General features: G+C 44.3%; 1 protein-coding gene across 19 annotated transcripts in view; it reads left to right on the forward strand.

Moving 5' to 3' along the window:
* PTK2 (protein tyrosine kinase 2) overlaps positions 1-22,546 on the forward strand; it is a 338,626-nt gene that overhangs the window by 138,037 nt on the left and 178,043 nt on the right. For all 19 annotated transcript variants that reach the window (XM_075581727.1, XM_075581721.1, XM_075581682.1 and 16 more), the window contains 2 exons: positions 3,353-3,579; positions 14,473-14,639. In XM_075581727.1, coding sequence (XP_075437842.1) covers positions 3,385-3,579; positions 14,473-14,639 — 362 coding nt within the window. In that variant the 5' untranslated portion in view covers positions 3,353-3,384. The remainder of the gene's footprint in view (positions 1-3,352; positions 3,580-14,472; positions 14,640-22,546) is intronic.

Consider the following 22,546-nt stretch of genomic DNA (forward strand, 5'->3'; position numbering starts at 1 on the left):
GAAATAAGACCTTGGGTTTTAAAGATGGTGGCGGAATCCCCTTCCCATAAACCTTTTGTATCCCTCCAGTCTCCCCATTGCACATTTAACAGTAAGCCTTAATATTACGAAAATGAAAGTTAAGATTTGAGTGGGGGTGACCAAAATGCAGGACCTACAACATATAGAGCATGTAAGCTCAGAACTTCAACTCACACCGGGAGGAATGGGATCTTCTGGGTGGCTTGTGTTTGGACAACAAAGTTATGTTGCTGAATGTTGTGAATGTCTTCGGGACATCCATTCCCCTCATGGTTTGACCTCAGCCATATACTGGATCTTATTATTTTCTACATCCTTTAAATATCCATGTGCAAGTGGGAGAAGAAACGTATACAATTCTCAACAGATGCTAAAATCGCACCCCACAGATTCAGTGTGATCTAGGGTGATAAGTGTCATTTGTTCCTGGAGGAAGTGTGGGACTATGGTGAAGCTAAATTGTTCAGAAGTTTATTGCAAATCTTCTTTTTGGTCATTTTTAAATATTTAAGTTCCTCCTGCTTGCAACAGGAAGACTGGAGGATTACTGTAAAATGTATAATGAAGATGAAGTGTGACAGTGGTGACATTTACTAAAGGTGTGCTGAGCAGTGGAACTGCACCGTTAATAGCAACGCTTAATTTTGAATGAATACTGTTTTTGGAGGTTGTTTCTGTCTTGTGTGTTGAAGTTTTATGAAGTGGAAAATTGTATTTCTAGCAGCAGCTCTCTAATTATTTTTACACTGCCTCTGAAAGGTTAGATTTGAGTGAAACGGGATGTTTAGTCTTGCAGTTGACTAGATCATTTTCTCTTATGTAGGAATAAATACAGCTGTTCTCCGCAGGAGGGAAACCACACTGATTACAATTATATACTTTATACAGCCATGCTTTGCAAGGAGTGTTCAAAGAATGAAGAGAATCTAAATCAAACACTGCCTAATAAATGCACCAAAATATCAATCGTGCCAGTTGTTTTAGTAAATGCCTATATAATCGTATAGGTGGAAGTCATTACTTGTACTACATGAACGTGTTTCAATCTGCTTGCATATACAGCACGTTAAATGGGCTTATTTATCAGTATATTAAAGGTTGAAGATCTACACATTTGTATATATTAATGACATTGGATGAGCGTTTCAGAAGAAATCTTTCATACAACTTCATGGCTTAATTAGATTCCAGGATCCCACCCCACCTGTGGTGTCTGTACGGATACTTGTGATATTTGAAGTGTTAAGAACTTTAGAACTGAAGTGGGGGGAGGGGGAAGGGGGAGAGTGGGGGGGGGGTTGTGATGTAAAGAAGTATCAGGTTCATTATGTATAGCAGTAACTGCACATTCAAGTGGTAAGTTCTGGCCCAGGCTCACTGTAGCTAATGAGCAGGATCAGGCAGTTAAACCCGGCCCCTTTAAATTATTTATTTATAAAATATTTTACCAGGAAGGAATACATTGAGTTACCTCTCGTTTTCAAGTATGTCCTGGGCACAGAGTTATGAGAGATACATGGTTACAAATACAGTACATAGTTACAATGAGTGAGCAGGGTTATACAGTACATTATATACAAGACATTGCATGCACAGTTAGAGATAATATATTATAGGCGTATGTAACAGTTACAGACCAGATTAAAATGTGAGACCGCTTTAGTTTTGATAGAACTTAGACTGCTGGCAGAAGTGAGAGTGAATGCACCCGGAGTCCTATTTCCTCTAACTTTCTTTGAGGGGGTGTACAGAAAGCATAAAATACCTGGGAGGTAGTGTGTGTGAGAGGAAGGTGACAAAGCAATGCTTTGTTCTGGGGAAACACTGAGAGGGGTGGCTGCTGGCCTGGAAAGGAAGGTGATATAACCTGACATGCAGGGAGATACCAACAGCCAGGGGTCCTGGAAGAAACCAAATCAGGCCAGTGCAGGAGTTGCTAGGCAACCGCCTGAGACAGGGAGGAAAGGGAGTTACATTTGTAACAAGAAATATACTGAGAAATGACCACATTCACATACCCGGGAGACTCAAACGGGGGCCAGAACACACGCGTTTTTTTCCCTTTTTTCTCCCCAATTTTTCTTTAAATACAGTTTACAATAAGGGGGCCTCCGTACCTGAACCCCATTCATTTCCGCTCTGGGGATCCCCTGCTTCCGGAGGTACTTGCCTTTGTAGTGCCGGTAGCCGCTCCACTGTTAACTATATGGCTGGTTTGCAAAGCTCCCAGGCCCTGCGGGCCAATAGGAGGCCATGAAGTCACTCGGTGCGGCTTCCTATTGGCCCATGTGACACGGGAGCTTTTGAACTGTAGCAGCACCTGCACACCCTTCGGAGGTAAGGATCTCTGGAAGCAGGGGGGCCCAGAGCTGAAATTAATGGGAGTTCAGCTCCGGAGCCCCCCTGCTTCAAACCTGTATTGAAAGGAAAACTGTCTTGGATTGCTCCTTTCTGTGCAGTATAATGTATTATAGGCTAAAGTAGTAAAATTCTGGGCATTTTTGAAAACCCTGCTCTCTGATTGGTTAAAATTCCGGGCATTATCCAATCAGTAATGCCCGGAATTTTAGCAGCTTGCAAAGTGCAGTTTTCAATGTGTTTATTTCCAGCCAATCAGCTTTCAGAACAGCTGAGACAGGGCAGGGGATTGGTCAGGAAATATCAGCCACGGGTTGGCTCCTCCCCATCCCGAGCTGACTGAGATTTTCTGAGCAGATTCAGTTGAATTGGGGGGGGGAGGGTTAAAGTTCGGCTCACCTCGGGCCTTCAACTCTTCCAGCCAGGGCATTATTGGCCAGTAATGCCCTGTTCTGAGGGGATTATTACTTAATTACAACAGCTAGCCTTCTCATTACTAATTACAACGTTCTGTGTACCATTGTCTCCAGTTGTCTAAGGCCGCGCTTATAGTGCTGGCAACGGCGACGCGACCGATGACGTCGCCACCAGCGACTGTTATAATTTGATATTAAGCGACGTCGCTGGCGACAAGGCCAGTGACGTCACAAAAGGGAACGGGCCGTGGTCTCTGATTTGTTTAGAGACAGTAACATGTGGCGACTGTCTCTAAAAAAAATAACTAGACCCGGCCTCAATTTTTGGTTGCGCCGTCGCGCTTACTATAAGCGCTTGCGACGGAGTCAATGTATTTGTTTCGGAGCGCCGTCGCCGTCGCAAGGCACTATAAGCGCAGCCTTAGGAACCAGGCATGTCTATAAACTGTATAGTGGTATTTTTGTATTATTCATTTGTTCGTTCGTCCCTTGTTGCAGAGACACTAATAACAATACACCGTCTTACTGTAAATAATGTGACTTGTTTTCTGTTTCAGAATATGACAGACACCTAGCATCTAGCAAGACTATGGCAGCTGCTTATCTGGACCCAAACCTGAACCACACGCCGAGCTCAAACGCAAAGTCCCGCCTGAGCACTGGGATGGAGCGTTCTCCGGGCGCCATGGAGCGAGTGCTCAAGGTCTTCCATTATTTTGAAAGCAACAGTGAGCCAGCAACATGGGCCAGCAATATCCGGCACGGGGATGCTACTGATGTCAGGGTAAGGGATTTTGCCTCTGCATTATTACAGGACTAGCAGCAGGAAGCCTTTTAAAATAAACCCATCACAACATTTTTTTTTATTATTATTAATACAACAGAATTAAAAAAGGGTGATATTGTAAAATACAGCAACAAAATGACTGGTAAAAATGAAGGAAATGGTTGTGTTAGGTGGGTAATGGATTGCTGCTTTAGGGGACAGGGCCTATTCATGGCAGGGTAATGTGTGTGGTGTAAGGAAGAGGTGTGAATGTGGTGTTTATGAGTAAGAAAGAGGGTGAGTGCGCTGTGTAAGAAGGGGGGATACATGTGGAGTGGTATATTTCCCGTATCCCACCATGTCCTCATATAGCCGATGAGGTGGGAGGGGGAATTTTGGCTGTGCAAGTATTGGTTGAGCGCACGGAGACGTCACATAGTGATATCACACACAAGGGGGATAAAGTCCCTGCCAAGTAGAACTTTATCCAGCTTTGATTTAAAGAAAAAAAAGGCATTAATCCTGTAGACTGTAAGCTCTCACGAGCAGGGCCCTTGTTACTTCCTGTATCTGTGTGTGATTATCTGTCCACATTTGGTATGCCCATTCTTTTTATGTAATTTATATCACTTTGTTCCCCCAATGTACTACACTGCGGAATATGGTGGTGCTTTATAAATTTAAATTACCCAGAGAAGACAAACATGTTAGTGGAATTAGTTCACTTTGGTCCTTGGGCGGATTGTCTCTTAATTCTGACTGTAAATTGCGAAAAATATTTAATTTTGTGTACAGCATTAATTTCAGAAGAAGAAAGAAACGAACTTGAAATTAAATCCACCTACATATAAAAGACATTATGGAACTGGAAAAAGTGCGTAGAAGAGCGACCAAATTAATACAGGGGGTAGAAGGTCTGACTTATGAGGAGAGGCTAAATTAGATTTTGTTTGCATTCAAAAAGAGGCGTTTAAGAGGGTATATGTGAACTATTTACAAATGTATTCAGGGTCAATGCGAGGAACTAACTGTTCATCCCAAGGACAGTACGAATAACACAGGTCAACCCTTGAGATTGGAGGAAATACAATTTCACCAGCAGGAAAGGATTCTTTACAGTAAGGGCAGTTAAAATGTGATGGAGACTGATGGCAGATACAAAAGATAACTTTAAGAAAAGGTTAGACATAATTTTAGAAAGGAAGGGTATATAAGGATATGCCAAATAAATAAATTAACATATGGATGTTGACCCAGGGAGATATCTGATTGCTATACTGGAGTCAGGAATGCATTTATTTTCTCCTTGTCAGACCTAATTGGATAAAATTTCACTGGATTATTTATTTGTTTGCCTTCATCTGGATCAATATAAATACAAATGTAGGATGAGTATCTCAATTGATTTGAATTTATCTTGGGTTGAACTTGATGAACAGATGTCTTTTTTTCAACCTCATGTACCATGCCACACTCTATAAATTTACATGCTATGCACAAAGGTTTAGTAACACTGATTTTTCTCAGTCAAGCGCACAATATACGTAGGGTAGAAATAACCTTTACACATCAGCAAAAACATTAAACACTGTTTTGTCTTTATTGAGACCTTTAAAATCAAACTATTTTATACTATATCAGGGATGGAAAAATCCCAGGTGCCTGGTCGCCTAAACCCCCCCCCTCCCCCCCCGTTACCTGTGCTGGGTCAGGCTTACCTGATGAAAGTCCATTTATGGGCCTGAAAAGTTGTATTTTGCTGTATTGCCTTATTTTAAATTCGAAAGGCATTTGAATTTCCCCACAAGATGCTGTATGTAGTTGGAGTGAACACTTTACAGTGCTGCTGTAACCGTGAGTGCTATTGGGTGTGCTGTCTTTCTCTCTCTGTTTCATTCATGTTGCAACAGCTTTAAGACCTTGTTTTTAAATACAAATGTTCAAAATCTACCACTTGACTTCTGGAAGTGCACAGAATACTTTTATTTTCATGTCGGGAGGCTGCCACCACTGTAAAGAAATTGAGTGAAGATAATGACTTCTTCTGAGCACTTCTGCTTTTTCTGTAACAGCAGCTTTCCCTTTCCCCACGTCTGCTTCCCCGTGTGTGATGGCTTGCAGGCCCAGGGACAGAGCAAGTTAGTGGTGGTTTGCAGGCCCAGGGACAGAGCAAGTTAGTGCTGCAAGAAGCAGAAGCGGCGTTGAGATTTATTCGTAAGTGGTGCTCGAAATGACATCACAACCTAAAGACCGTGAAACTGTCGGATAAGAGACTTTGTAGTCCACTTGGCGTATGTTACAAATTGCCTGCAATCATGTCACGAAGAGGGACGGAGCATCCATTTTAATTTAGGGTTTGTCTTTTTTAAATTAACTAATGAAATGCAGTTTAAAAAAAATAAAATAATGTCTGCACGGGGAAAAAACAATGGGTGAAATCAGACACCCTGCTGCATAGTATGATCAAGAGGTCGTTTACAAATGAAAAACTAAACAAGCCGGTGGATGTGCACCTTTAATACGGGCAAATGGGATGAAATGTCCTGTGCATTGTACTGTATCGTTTCTAGTGCTAGCAGTGTATGTAATATTGGACACAGCAGATGTTATATGCAAAACTAGTCGTTGCACCACTACAGTTTGGTGCCAAGAACCCTGCTCTTAAAAATCTGCTGTATTCATATTTTCTCACTATGCGAACTTTATCTGGGTCAATTTGGCATTGTTTTCCAAGCAGACCTTTGCCTACATTCTTTATCACTTACAAAACATGAATAATGTCCTTGGCTTCTGGAAACAATTTGCAACGTGTTAACTAGCAACATGATACAGCATTTCAAGAGAACTGGCATTAATCACTCCTCTCCTGCATAATCAGGCAGGGCCCTGATTGGTCTTCTGCACTGTTACAGGCCCTTTTTGGTTTCATTATTAGCCGAAGAATTACAATTCTAAATATATTGTCTTGTAGTGCGTTGTTGGCAGTGACAAAATGTACAGCCAAAGGTTCTGCTTGATAATGTCAGCTCAGGTAAGATTGCAAGATGTGGTAGAAGAAGCAGGACATGATAGAACAAGGGTAACGCAGCTGTGGCACCTGAAAATTTCACAAAGGGAGGGTGGCGTGTTTGTGTGTGTGTGTGTGTGTGTTTGGTTTTGTGTGTTTTGGTTTTGTGTGTGTGTGTGTGTGTCAGTCTTGGAACCACAGTGAGATTTAACTAGGAGAACATTGGTGGTTGTATTATAAGCATTTCATGTCCTGCTTCTAAGTGACGACGTCACAGCATGTAACATTTGAGTGACTGATTCAGAACATTGGACATGGCAGTACATACAGTCGAAGAAAACCAAGTCCTTACGATTACATTTCTTTTGAAGACTGTTTTCATACGTAACTATTACCATTCACAGTGCAGGTCACCTTAATTGGAGTATAGCATACCTTCAATGGCAAAATAGCCAATCTTTTCACTTGCTTATGAAATACACAGGAATCAATCTATTAATAGCAATTAAAACTTTAGCAACTTTTAATCCCACATTACCAGATATGGAATTTTATCCGTGCCTGGTTGCCAGGTTGCCTAAAATGTTGTTGTCCCTGATGCCTGTGTTGAGCCACAGAGCTGAGTGACCGTTCAGTTACCGGGTGACATCAAGCTGGATCATGCGCCCTGTGACAGCCACGGTGACTGTCGGCACCGGAGAGCAGAGCTGCAGGACTCTGAGGTCAGGGAAGGGGATTCGGTGTGCTGCGGTCAGTGGGACAGGGAGTGTGTCGGTGTCACACTGATACACACACTGACATACAGAACTGCCAATAAGGGCTACGGGAGAAAGAAAAATGGCAAATCTCTCCATGCTATAATGCGTTGTCTGGCTCCATGCCCTTCAGAGGGGTGGGGTCTTCGTAGAAGGAGCCCAACTGTGTATTGCCTTCCCTGTACAGAAACAGTTACATAAGCTTCACCATAATACCAACCCGCCTACCTCTCATCCTTTTTCTTACTTTAATGTAGATATCAGGAGAAACAAAGGTGTGGTTCCCAGCACTCAATGACAAGTGGAAAAGAAAAAGTAAAGGCGGATCTGCCAAAAGTTATCAATTTAATGTGAGGTTAGAGCAAAAAAAAACCACAAAGTATATAGCTTGAAAAATACTAAACACAAAAGCAGCACATTGTACTATAGGAGTTCTCAGTGAAATGGTGAAGGGTAAACACACGAGGAGAGGGAAACCAGGGATAACCACACAGGGAGGTGGGGGGGAAGAAAGATATGTGGGAGAAGATCAAACGGAAAATAGGGGGGCAACGTTCCGGGGTAATGACCCCTTCCTCAGGCCTGTTCCCAAAGGTTAAAAAGACATATGGTACTTCCCTATACCATGTGTACACAAATAAATCCCAATCCTAAAAGTACAAGCTAGTTACATTTCAGCTCCGGGAATCCCCAGCTTTCCGAGATACTTGCCTCCAAAGGCGGTGCTGGCATCTCTCTGCTGTGTAAATGTCTGCTTCACATGGGCTAATAGGAAGCCCCAAGGGATGACATCACAGCTTCCTATTGGCCTGCAGGTCGCTAGTAATTTAAGCTGCCATTGCTGGCCCAAACTAGCCCAGCTGGAGATGCTACCAGTACCCTTTCTGAAGATATGTATTTCGGGACGAAGGGGGTCCCCAGAGCTGAAATTAACGTGGTTCAGCTCCTGGAGACCCCCTGCTTCAACACTATTTAAAAAAAAAAAAAAAAAAAAGTAAAACGTGTCCTCAGGAGTCCTGCATTAAATAAAGTTTTCACCATTCCTGGGTCCTATGTAATGCTAATCGCATCTTTTACTTCCTATTAGGCTGTGTCCATAGAAGCACCGACAGCGCTGAGCAGGGCGGACGCTCCGCGATGAGCCCAGTCATCCTCAATGAGGATGTCTTCAGAACGGGCGTCCGCATGCGCGCTGAAGCGCTGGGAATTTCAGCCGACAGCTGAAATTGTTCCCGAGCGCGCTGTCGGCTGAAACACCCAATCAGAGTGAAGCAGCGTGACGACGTCGGTGCCGTGACGTTGGCGTCTGCGCTTCGCGGGCTGTTGGCCCAGTGATGTCAGTGCCCCGCCTACGATCGCGCACGCTGGCTCCCTGCTAGTCCATGTAATCGCTCCTGATTGTGCAGGCGAGCCTCAGCGTCAGCGCGGAGGAGCGCTGTCGGTACTTCTATGGACGCAGCCTTATGTAGCATTACGAATACTTGACAAACAAACAAAAGGAGTGCGAGTTAACATTTTACCTGTAGGTTTTAAGACCCACAAATGTTCTTAACGCTAAAATTGGTTGACGATTGTAAAATCTCGCAGAATTTGGTTATTCTGGAGACATTGCCAATTATTAAAAAAAATTTTTTTTTTTAAATATATATATATTTTTTAATACTTCCACTTGGTCCTGAGTAACAGATCGAATTCTAATAGTCCTATTGATACATGACTTATTAGGCCCAGATACAGAAAAGGGGGTCAAACTGTAGTAAAATCCACTAGAGGTGGATTTACATATAAACTAAAGCTACGGATTGGGACCTCACAATTTGTGAGGTTTCAAAATACAAAGCTATTTAATTTAAATATAAATACCTATAATCTATTTGAGGCGTCCCGTAAATCCAAAGGCTTGATTCACGCTAAAAATACATTTAGAATAAAGTCAATAGGGGGTTGAATCTTTAGTAACGAAAGTTACATTTGTTACTAAATATTACAACCCCTATTGATTTTATACTAAATGTATTTTTAGCTTCTAAAAGAATACCCTCATGATGCTGATAACATTATTGGAGAAATCTGTTCCCTCAAATGTCAAGGACAATTATCCAGATAAAGAACGTTTTGTCATCAAGACATGTTTAATATTATCGCCCAGGATTAGATTGAAGCAATAATATTGCGTCTAGTTTTAAGTTTGATAACCAATTGCTCAGTGGACAGGTCTTCTTCAAGGATAAAAGAAGAACTGATATGGCATAGAGAGCAAAGTCTCCATCTTTGCTGATGGTACTAAATTGTGTAAGGTAGAATCAGAGCAGGATGTCATTTCTCTTCAGAAGGACTTGGATAAGTTGGAAACTTGGACAGGTAAATAGCAGATGAGATTTAATACAGATAAATGTAAGGTTATGCATTTGGGAAACAAGAATAAACAGGCAATTTACAAATTAAATAGGGCTACATGAGGAGAAACATTGATGGAGTAGGATTTAGGAGTGCTTATTGACAGTAGGCTGAGCAATAGTGCCCAAAGGCATGCAGTAGCTGCAAAGGCAAACAAGAGCTTCCCTTCCATCCATTGCTCCTTTAATGCAAGATAAGTAAACATAATTAAGCCCCTCTATAAAGCATTAGTAAGACGACACCTGGAATATGGAGTACAATTGTGGGCACCACTCCATAACATTATGGAGCTAGAGAGAGTGCAGAGAAGACCCGCCAAATTAATAAAAGGGGGGAGGAGGATAATCTGATTTAGGAGGAGAAGGTAGCTAAATGTATTAGTAGCATGCTCCTGTATAGCGCTGCTAGTTTTTACGTAGCGCTTTACAGAGACATTTTGCAGGCACAGTCCCTGCCCTGTGGAGCTTACAATCTATGTTTTTGGTGCCTGAGGCACAGGGAGATAAAGTGACTTGCGCAGGGTCACAAGGAGCCGACACTGGGAATTGAACCAGGCTCCCCTGCTTCAAACTCAGTGCCAGTCAGTGTCTTTACTCACTGAGCCGCTCCTTCTCCTAAATATAGATTTGTTTACATTAGAAAAGAGGCATCTAAGAGGGGATATGATAACTATATACAAATGTATCCGGAGACAACACAAGGAGCTTTCAAAAGAACTATTCATCCCAAGGGCAGTACAAACGACACAAGGTCATCCTTAAGGTTGGAGGAAAGGAGGTTTCCCCAGCAACAAAGGAAAGTGTTCTTTGCAGTAAGGGCAGTTACAGTGTGGAATTCATTACCCATGGAGAAAGTTTAGATCCGCGCTCGTGCTTTCCAAGTATCAAATGTAGACTTCTTCTTGCAGCTACTGTGTGTGGAAGTCTTTCCACTTCCACAAAATCCCCCGAAGATCATTCATTACCCATGGAGACTGTAATGGCAGATTGTTAAATGTCTCTCATACGTCTTTTTCATAAATACGCCAGCATAACAGACCTCAGTAATTCTGGTGCATAAAAACAGAACGTTTATTTTGAAGATAATTACTTACATAAAAATAGTACAAAATGGTAGTTGACATTCCAAATGAATGATGGATTCTTAAACATGGTTGCACCTCTTTCTTTCTGTTTCTGAGTCGATCTTAATGTCATGATAAAACTTCTGTTTCCTCCGTCTTTGTTTTAACCCGTCTCTTTCTCTATGTTGAAATCCTACAGTATGTCCTCGCATCATGTTGGTATCAAGAAGTGCTGCTGCTTCCTCCCGCCTCTCGCCTTGTCTCTCGGCCTACACTGCTGCATATTTTTCCAGATAATATTCCTTGAATCAGCTCTCTTAATATATATTTCTATTCCAAATTAGGTCCTGCAGCATCAAACTGATATGATCTCATAAGAAACAGCACATGTATTCTATACAGAGAATACCAAATACAGTATGGACTGGAAGATTCTCAGAGTTTTTGTCATAGCCTCTATGCTCAGCTAAAGTCACAGTTGTCAATAATCTCTCAGTGTCAATCCTAAACAGGGTTTCTGCCTAATCTGATCTTTTAGGATAGCTTCACCATCAATATAACTCTTCAATGTAATTGAACATACAATCAGATATTTTATAATATATATATATATATATATAAAATACATTAATTATATTGAAATGAATGAGGCAGAATGTCATAAGTATACAGTATAATTGTTTGAGTGTGTGTGTATATATATATATATATATATATATATATATATATATATATATATATATATATACTCAAACAATTATACTGTATACTTATGACATTCTGCCACATTCATTTCAATATAATTAATGTTAAACTGGATTCTTTCTTACACAGATGCAATAAATATGTTTAAAAAAAAAAAAAAAAAGTTGGACATCTTTTTAGAAAGGAAAGGTATATAGGGATATACCAAATAAGTATACATGGGAAGGAAGTTGATCCAGGGAGTAATCTGATTGCCAATATTTGAAGTCTGGAAAGAATTTATTTTTCCCCTTAGGAGATATCATTAGATGATCTTTCACTGGGGTTTTTGTTTGCCTTCCTCTGGATCAATACTGTATACTGTAAATACAATTATCGGATAAGTATCTGTCGTCTAAGTTTTGCATCGGTTGAATTTGATGGACATATGTCTTCTTCTTTTTTTAACCTCATCTATGTAATTATGCCGCAAGAAAGGCTTTCTGCACTTAGCATTTTGCGCATAGAAAGCGATAAGCTTAGTAGCTTATCACTTGATACAATTCGATTAATTTCTTTACAAAAATCAAAAAAAATTTTTTAACATTTTTAAAATGTTTTTTTTTTTAAAGTTTATAATTAAATAGTTTTTGTCATGGAAGTCTGCCCATGTAATTATTCAAATAAAAATCTTACATTTCTATTAATCATTCTTTCTATAAAACTTGTTTATTTTTAAACAGTGACCTCCTCTTTATAATAGTTGGGGCCTCGCAAATTCTTAACCCAGCAGTGTTTAGCACGCCTCGGCTCCCATTCATATGAGTGAAGGCGCGCTGAAGCGGAGCCCCCTTTTGTGAATCTGGGCCTCCGGGCTTTCGCTGAAACAGATACAGATGAAGGTATTGGTGCACAGATTTAAGAATCCATGTTATTCCCCGCAGATTGTAATATCTTTCTCCCCTCACGTTTGTTTTAATTTACATCTTTAGCACTCGCACTTCTATTGAATGCCCAGGTTTTACTGCGCTGGGTACTTGTTTACCGCTGTGTAAGGCTGGGGCCACGGTGCCTTCTGCTGTGCGGTGGCTGTGGAAAAGCGGGCGCTTTCCCTGGCTATGGTGGGCGGGGGGCGTTCCTAGGGGTGTCACGGAGCTGGTTCGCCCTCATTGGGCGAACCGCTGACGTGACCTGTCTCGCGCTGAGAAATCAGTTTACTGATTTTAGAACACAACGCGCAACCCCTCATGCTTCCGCACGGACGCGGCCGCACGCCGCATGGAAGCAAACACTGCCTTATGGCAATCTGTTCGTTCAGCGTGCGGACGCCTCCGCTCGGTCTGCAGTATCATGGCCCCAGCCTAAGATTGAATGAATTGTTTCTTAGGCTGTGTCCATAGAGCCTCAGCCCGCGCTCCTCCGCGCGGAGGCTCGCCTGCCCGGTCAGCAGCAATCCCATGGACAAGCGAGCCAGCGTGCGCGATCGGGAGATGGGGCAGTGACGTCGCTGGGCCAATAGCCCGCGACGCACCGACGTCACGGCACCATGACTTTGACGCTGCTTTGCTGTGATTTGGATGTTTTCAGCCGACAGCGCGCTGAAAAACAGCACTGGCTGTCGGCTGAAAAACCCAACTCCTCAGCACGCCTGCGAACGCTCGCGTGAGCCCCCTCTCAAGACATCCTCATTGAGGATGCCAGGGGGGGGCGTGTTAAAACTTTGTGAAGATCGTTGTGCCGTCCACCCCCCCACCACCACCACCACTCCCCCACCACCACCACTCCCCCACCACCACCACTCCCACACACAACACATACACTCACACATACACTCACACATACATATACACTCACACACTTTCCCCCGCAGCTTCTTCCCTGCTCCCCTCCCAAGCCGCCTCCCATCTAGCTCCTTCCCTCCCCTCCTTCCATCATTGGCTGACTGTCGCACCACGTGACGCGTCAGAGCTGCAAATCACTAGGATCTTGCAGCATCGGCCGGCTGACTCGTCACAGCACGCAGTCAGCCAAGTCGGAAGGAGCCAGCGGGGACCTCCACACTGGAGGAAAGGGGCTGGTGGTCCGCTGCCGCGCGCACCACAAGAAGCAGCGGGACCCAGGCCTTAGACTTGCATCAGCTGCCCTGGCATTTCACTAGCACCTTGATTTTAACTTTGACTCCTATATGGTATCAGACTGACTGTCAGCCATTGTATACAGCTCAGCACTGTTTCCTCTGTCTTTGTTGTCCATCTTTGTAAAGTATTCATCCTGTACAGCGAAGGTGTTTCATATTGTCACATGACTACATGTAGGCGCCTACACGAAGCTCCCTGAGCGGGTCAGGGCTGCGGCTGGATACATGTATCCCCGCAGTACCAACACCTTCTGCAATAATGGGAAGAAGGTTGCTCTTCTGCCACTTAGTAATTAGAATATATCATACACCGGTACGTAATACGGACAGGAATATCTGAGCACTGTTTCTTTTTTTAAGCTTAAAGCAGCAGTCCTTCCTCCCATTGTTCTTATTTATAGCCCCACGTTTTGAAGCAGGGAGTCCCCGGAGCTGTAGTACTTTAATTTCAGCTCCAGTGACCCCCTGCTTCCCGAGATACCGACCTCCGCAGGGGGTACCGGTAGTGATATATAAATATATGCATATATGTCACTGTGTGTGTGTGTGTGTGTGCGTGCGTGCGTGTGTGTGTGTGTGTGTGTGTGTGTGTGTGTGTGTGTGTGTGTGTGTACTGGATATTTGTACATGTACAGATGTAGCAAAGGTTATTTCTTCCGCTGACATCTTATGGTGGGATATTCTGAGATATTTTGCATTATTACTGCCATTGAATCCTACATTTCTACATCTGTATACATACACGTCTATTGATGCATATACACGCGCACACAGTTTAGTTTGTAGCTATACATTGTATTTTTCTCTTGACATACTTAGGATGTGTTCCCATGCAGACACTCGGATGATAAATCTGTTCTTGTTGCAGGGTATAATTCAGAAGATCGTGGACAGTCACAAAGTGAAGAGTGTGGCCTCCTATGGATTACGCCTCAGTCACCTGTGCTCTGAGGAGGTTCACTGGCTGCACCTGGACATGGGAGTTTCACACGTGCGGGAGAAGTATGAGCAGACCCACCCGCCAGAAGAATGGAAGTACGTGTATTAGTACTAAGCGTCCGATTCTAACCCTTGCATGACAAAAATATTCACATCAAATATCCTCTGGAAAAATCTCTCGGGTTATAATAAAACTAAAAGGGAAGTGCAGAAATTGCTTAATATAAAGCAGTACTTGCCATACGAGAGGCATTAGCTTTTATTTGTTAGAAGGGTCGCTATTTTATTATTTGATGAAGCACTGTTCCCGGCACTGGAGAAGAGTTTAGTACTTAAATGCAGCTAAATTCTTGAGTTGTGCAACAAAAGGGGAGAAGTCACCAACAAAATAACCCGTATCCGCTTATTCGGTGTGTACCAATCATCTATTCCAGAGGTTCCCAACTCCAGTCCTCAGGGAACACGAACAGTGCAGGATTTAAGGCTCTCCTCTCATTAGCACTGGTGGCCCAATCATTTTGACTGAACCACTTGTGCTCAAGCATGGGTATACTTAAGGAGCGCTAACCGTGCAGGTTTTGAGGACTTGAGTTGGGAACCTCTGTCTATTTCATTCATGCAACAGGTTATTATTATTCTTTTCATGTTGTTTTGGTGCACGTTAATGCTTGTGTGGGAAGTTGGAATAGGTGTCTGCTAAAGCTTCACTCTGCTTTTTTTAAATTATGTGCGATTTGGCTAATTGAGTTCTCACGTTTTAATTAGCAGGTTACAGCTGTTGATTGGTTGTTGGGAGTAGCTTGGGCTATAAGCAGATGATGTTTGTAGCCACTTTCTGTCTCAATGTGTTCTTTTGCTTTGAAGAGCTCATTTAAAAAAATAAAAATAAAAATTCATGTGTATTATGTGAACAACGTAGATTATAAGTATTTTAATATTCTTAGTTTTACATGTATTATTCCTATGTTTTGGTCTTGTTTGTATTACATTATTCTGGGGTTTTTAAATGCCCTGCCTATTTTATAAAGAAGGCTTGTTACTTTATCCTCAGGCCTCGCTCAGACAGGCTGCTACGTCGGCGTGCTTGTGTTCGCGCCTCTGCCGCGCGCTCCTGCAGCCCAGCGATCTGTGATCAAACTGCAGGAATTGCGTTGCGGTGTTTGGGGGCGTGGCGGGGGGCTGGGGCGCAACGAACATGTCACGGAACTGGTTCGCCTATATATACGTCACGTGACAGTAGCCCCAAATTTAAATTTGGGTTGTGGCAGCAAAATGTCGCAGCGTCAACTCTGCACTTTGCCGCCGGTGGAGTTTTCAGTTTGAAAACTCCCACCAAACAACCCGAAATTGTGACGCAACGCGGCCTGTCTGAGCAAGGCCTAAGAGTGTAGGTCTGACATTTAATGAACCTCTACTAACAATAACTGACAATGACACTTGTGTAGTAATGGCTATTACACTCTTTAACCTGGGGGAAATGCATGTTCTTCGTGAATACATATTGTAGACCCCCTTGTTTTGGAAGGTTGTTTGTGAAGGCATTTCATGTTGCCGCTATCTTTTATTTTTTTTAACATCATATCACATGGGACACGGGATAACAGAGCATTCTGATGATTACAGTGCTAGTCATGTGAATCTGACATCGCCGGGTTCACAGCAAAGTCACCGCTGGTTGTAGCAAGAAGTAAAAACTTGACTTTTACTTTGCAATAGATAGTCGGCTCCTTTCTTGGTTAGGTGCTGTAATGCAAGAAGGCATATTTATCACATTTTAGCTCTTAATAGATTACAATAAGCTTTACAAAGTCCTAAAAAAAAACTTCATCTTTTCTGTGTTTTTGAGAGTTGATTTGCTGTGTTGTCCGGGTGGGCGCACGTGTTTAAGGTGCCCTGGGCGAAACTTTAAATGTGCGCTCCCCCCCACTCACTTACCAGGCTTGGTGGCGGCACAGCGGGAGCGGCACAGGAGTCAGGGATCGGCAGTAAAAGACGATGTTGGCGGAGGGAAGACGTTGAGATGGCGGCGGTGGCTTGGCTGTGGCATGTGAAGAGGGGAGGTACGTGCTGTAACACCGTACCTCCCCTGCCGTCTCCTGTGCTCCTGCTCCGATTGGATATCTTCGCCTTCCACACCCAAGCCACTGCCACCCGTTGTCTCAATGTCTTCCCTCCGCTGCCATCGTCTTCTATGCTCCCCTAGGAGCTTTGCGCCCTAGGCGACCGCTTATGTCCGTCTAATGGACGGGCCGGCCCTGTGTTGTGCTATACACATTAAATATTTGGTACTTCTCCATCACCATCTTCACATTTTAATGTATCCGCCCCAAATAGCGAGTCCACAACAACAATAAACAAGGTCTTCTCAGTGTATTTGCAATCCCCTTTAAATGGACATGTTTACCTATGGGGTCCTGTGAAAAATGAATGTTAAGTCCGTTAACCTCTCTGGCACCTCCCGCCAAACAAAGAGATGGGTGATTTTTGCACAGGAGTGGCCAACTCCAGTCCTCAAGGGCCACCAACAGGTCCGGTGTTCAGGATATCCCTGATTCAGCGCAGATGGCTCAATCGACTGAGCCACATGTGCTGAAGCAGGGATATCCTGAACACCGGACCTGTTGGTAGCCTTTGAGGACTGGAGTTGGCCACTCCTGTTTTAGCCAATGGTGAACGCCTGAATACCAGCCTGACATGGTGATGTGGCTGCTAAAGCAGAACACAGGACTCTCTTTTCCTAAACGTCCAGAAATGAACCATTTTCTCAAATTACAGCGTATACAACGCACAACATTTGTCTTTCTTCCCTTTTACTCTGATGCTTCCTTTTTAGCAGCCCGAGATTCACTTGGTAACATCCCAAGTAGCTTCAGAGAATGGAAATCCAGAGGCCCTTCCAGTCCATTAACTCTTTCAGTGCTGATGATGATTGTAACCTACAGCACTAAAGTCATTTTGGAGTGTTTGATGCTTAGTGTTTTCTGGGCGCATATTTCTTATGTTTTTCTGTTCCAAATAGTGCAATTTTATTTACAACCAAATGTAGTCACCGACCGCCCGTTCCACAACTGCATCTTTAAATTTCCTGAGCAGGACCGCTACACTGCCCCATTCCGAAACGCCAACCTCTCTTTTCTCTCTCCTTCCTCTGAAACTGACAAACTTGTCAACTGTTACAACTCTATCCTCTCCTCCTCGCTTGATCGATATGCTCCTTCTAGACTCCGGCACACCTGTCCCGCTAACCCATGGCTTTGGCTAAATTCACAAACGTGTTCCCTTCACACTTACACTCAACTCCTGTTAACGCCTTTGGAGGAATTCTCACACTCGGGCTGATTTTGTGCACTATAAATGTCTGTTCTGTTTTAATTCAGCTCTCTCCAAGGCCAAACAACACTACTTTTCCTCACTCCTCATCAGCACTCACACATCAAATCCACACATTCTTTTCTCTGTATTGGACTCCCTTCCTGTGACCTCCCACTTCCCATCCTTTATTCACTTCTCCTCAAGCCTTTGCAGAGTACTTTAAAGGCACGGTGGTTGCTATGCACATGGAGATTCCGTCGTCCTACTTTCACTCTTGACTCATTTTCTCCTGTTACAGAGTTGGCCGTTTCTAAGCTGATATTTTTTTTTCCTCCCGCTATCGCATGCCCCCTCGATCCTATCCTCTCACACCTTATCAGAACTCTTACTCATCTCTTGGTCCCCACTCGCACCCATCTCTTCAAGTCCTACTTTTCCTCTGTCACTTTCCCCTCTTCCTTTAAGCATGCGGTGGCCACACCTATTTTCAATACCAACCTAGGCCCGACGTGCCTCGCTTACTACCGCCCTGTATCCCTCCTGCTGTTTGCCTCCAAATTGCTAGAACATCTTGTGTTCTCCCATATGATCAACTTTCTTAATTCCCATGCCCTCCTCGACTTTTACTATCTGGCTTTCATACAACTAACTCAACAGACTGTCGGTCACTTTTCCCTACTAATCCTACTTGATCTCTCTGTTTTTGATACTGTCAATCACTCTCTTTTGCTGCATATTCTAAACTCACTTGGTATCAACAACAAAGCCCTATCCTGGTTTTCTGCTTACCTTTCATCGCACATTTTCTGTCTCGGTTGTTAACATGTCTGTCTTCTGTTGATCTCTCTGTTGGTGTATTTCAGGGCTCTGTTCTGGGACCTCCTTTTCTCTCTACACACTATCACTTGGTGACCTCATCAACTCTTTTGGTCTATGTAGATGATAGTGGTGTGTGCAAATGTTTCTCATTTTGTTAGCATCGGAGCATACATCATTCAAATAACACTTTACATGTAGAATCTACAAAAACTACTCCAAAGTGGTAGTAAGAAAATATAGAAAGTAAAGAAGTAAGATAAGATTTACAGAGAAAAACAGAATAAGCTCAGTTGCATAAGTATTCAACCCATTTTCTTCTGCAGCCCTAAATCGGCTCAGGTGCAAATGAATTGTTTGAAAGGTAACACAATTGGTGAAATGGTTTCAGCCTGTGTGTAATCAAAGTGGTTTATAACTTGTAGATCATTTCCCTCAAGTATATAAAGACTTTCAAGCTGGAACTTGTATAGTGATCCAACAAAGCAACAATGAGACCAAGGAGCTTTCAAAACAAGTCAGGTGTAAAGTGGTAGAGAGGCACAGAGTAGGAGAAGGGTACAAGAAAATTACAAAGGCTCTGATTGTGCCTCTCAGCACAATGAAGTCCATCATTAAGAAGTGAAAGATGCATCGTACCACCCAGACACTACCCAGGTAAGGCCGCCATCCAAATTGAGCACCCGGGCAAGCAGGAAACTGGTTTGGGATGTCACTGAAGCCAACAATGATCTTGAAAAATCTGCAATGTTCTATGTCTGAGATGGGAGTCCGTGTTCACACATCAACAATAACCCGGTTCCTACAAAAAGCTGGCCTGTGTGGACGGGTGATAAGTAATAAACGATAGCTAAAAAAGTCATCTTAAATCACGTATGGAGTTTGCGAAAAAGCATATAGATACCGCAGACATATGGAAAAAGGTTTTGTGGTCAGACGAGACAAATTTAACTTTTTAGTCTAAATTCCAAGGGTTCTGTCTGGCGCAAGCCCAACACTGCACATCACCCAGTCAAAACCATCCGAACAGTCAAGCATGGTGGTGGGAGCAACATGATATGTGAATGCTTCTCTTCAGCAGGGACTGGGAAGCTTGTCAGGATAGAATGGATGGTACAAAGTACAGGCAGGTAAGTCCTCAAGGAAAACCTTTTTTTCAAGACTCTGAAACTTTGGAGGACATTCACATTTCAGCAGGACAATGACCCGAATCCCAAAGCCACGCTGGAGTGGTTGAACAAGAAGAGAATTAATGTACTTGAGTGACCCAGTCAAAGTTGATGCTTGAAACCAGACAAACTTTTATGGCGAGGCTTGAAGATTGCCGTCCATCGACGATCCCAAAGAACTCAACAGAACTGGATTAATTTTCCCAAGAAGAATGGGCAAAAATGTCTCCATTCTACTGTGCAAAGCTATTAGAGACTTGTCCAAAAAGACTCTTTGCAGTAAATTGCTGCAAAAGGTCCTTCCACCAAGTACTGACTTAAGGGCTGAGTACTTATGCAACCGGTAAATTTCATTTTGTACATTTCTTTTGCTGAAATGTAACCTCCTCATATAACTGTTCAGTTTAACCACTACAGGTTTGTAGATTAGAATAAAAAAAAGTGTTTGAAAAACTGTCCATATGTTGTTCTAAATTTAACAAAATGTAACATTATTGGTAGAGGGTAAAGACTTCTGCAAACCACTGTATCTTTCCACTCCTGCAATCCAGTCCCAAGTCTCCTGGCTATATCCTTACGATGCCTTAAACTTAATACAGTATGTATAAAATTGAGCCCCGCGTATCTTGCCCTAATTCAGGCCTAATACTCCCCTTTTCCATCACAGTAAATGATACTACCACCTATCCTGTCGCCAAAGCACGTTACCTAGGGGTAACATTTGACTCTTCCCTTTCCTTCTTGATTTACATTCACGGCATGGCCAAAATGTGTAGCTTCTTCCTCCATAATATTGCCAAGGACCGCCCTTTCCTCTGTTAATCTACTGCTAAAACTCGCCAATGCATGCCCTTATCCTCTCCTGTTTGGTTTATTGTAACATACTGCTAACAGGCCTTCCTGCCTCACAACTTGCTCCCTTGCAATCTATCCAAAATTTGACTGCTAGAATAATTTCACTTTCTCTCAAAACCTGTTCATGTCTTTAAATCCCTCTCCTGGCTTCCCCTCAAATTTTGAATCGCCTATAAAGTTCTCCTCTTTGCCTTTTTAAGGCTCTCCCCTCCTCTGCTCCTTCCTACATATCAGCTTTGATCTCTCGCTATGCCCTTACTATGTCGCCTTAACCCTCTTTCCCTCATTGCTGCTTACCTGTGGAACTCGCTCATACTCAGTATTGCACCAAGCACCTTCTCTCCCCACCTTCAAGACCATTCTTAAACTCGCCTCTTAAATGAAGCATCTCAATAGCTTGGCTTAATGGCTACTGTCCCACACCCGCAGTCGCTCCTACCAACCACTGTGGCCTAGCAATGCCATCTACTGCACTATATATATATATACTAGCTGAGAGACCCGGCGTTGCCCGGGATGTAATTTTGGGGGGGCGGACGACAGGGTTGGGCTTCCCCCGGGTGACTGACTGAATGGGTGGGTGACTGAGTGAGTGGGTGGGTGACTGAGTGGGTGGGTGACTGGGTGAAAGTGACTGGGTGTGTGGGCGGGTGTGTGGGTGACTGGTTGGGCGGGTGTGTGGGTGACTGAGTGAGTGGGTGGGTGACTAAGTGAGTGGGTGGGTGACTAAGTGAATGGGTGACTGAGTGGGTGGGTGACTGGGTGAAAGTGGGTGACTGGGTGACAGTGCGTGGGTGGGAGACGGTGGGTGACTTACCTTGACCCCGTGGCATCTGGCTGGGGCAGGAGGTGAGTTCGGGAAGCTGGCGGGGGGGGGGGGCAAGAGCGGCAGGAGGCCCGCGCCGTGCTTACCCTCCATCTGGGAGCGGGTGCACGTGAGGAGGAGGCCAGCGCCGCGCTTCCCCTCCGTCCGGGAGCCGGCGCACGTGAGGGGGAGTGCAGGAGGCCCGGGCCGCGCCGCGCTTTTCCTCGTTGTGAGCGAGGGGGGAGGAGCCTGGAGTTTGCTGCTGAGCAGGAGGGCCGCGCTTCCCCTCCGTCCGGGAGCCGGCGCACGTGAGGGGGAGTGCAGGAGGCCCGGGCCGCGCCGCGCTTTTCCTCGTGAGCGAGGGGGGAGGAGCCTGGAGTTTGCTGCTGAGCAGGAGGGCCACGCTTCCCCTCTCCGGGAGCCGGCGCATGTGAGGGGGAGTGCAGGAGGCCCGGGCTGCGCCGCGCTTTTCCTCGTGAGCGAGGGGGGAGGAGCCTGGAGTTTGCTGCTGAGCAGGAGGGCCGCGCTTCCCCTCTCCGGGAGCGGCGCACGGTGAGGGTGATGGTGCGGCTGGGGATGTTGCGGAGCGTGGGGATTTGGGTGAGGTGGGTAGGGGGGAGAGAGTGAGGGGCACCGGGAGAGGAGGGGCACCGGGAGAGGAGGAGGGGGGGTGTGTGGAAGGTGAGCTGCGGTCCAACTGACTGGGGAGAGTGAGGCCAAGCAACTGTGTGTGTGTGTGTGTGTGTGTGTGTGTGTGTGTGTGTGTGGTCACTCCGCCTCAGGCCAATGAGAGGTGTGGGGGCGGGCGGCCCAATGAGATTTCCCCTAGGGACACAGGAAGATGCAGACAGGCATACAGTGCTTTCACAAATATATAATAAGATATATATATATACATATAGATAGCAAATATTCCTGTATGCTCATTTGCATGTCTTAGGCAGGTCTGCAACCCCGCCTTTCACCATTATCACCCAGCATACAGCACTTCCACTGCAGCAAGGGATTCTGGGAAATGTGTATATGTATGTGTATACAGGTATATG

This window comes from Ascaphus truei, chromosome 2 (genome assembly GCF_040206685.1).
Source record: "Ascaphus truei isolate aAscTru1 chromosome 2, aAscTru1.hap1, whole genome shotgun sequence".
NCBI lineage: Eukaryota > Metazoa > Chordata > Amphibia > Anura > Ascaphidae > Ascaphus > Ascaphus truei.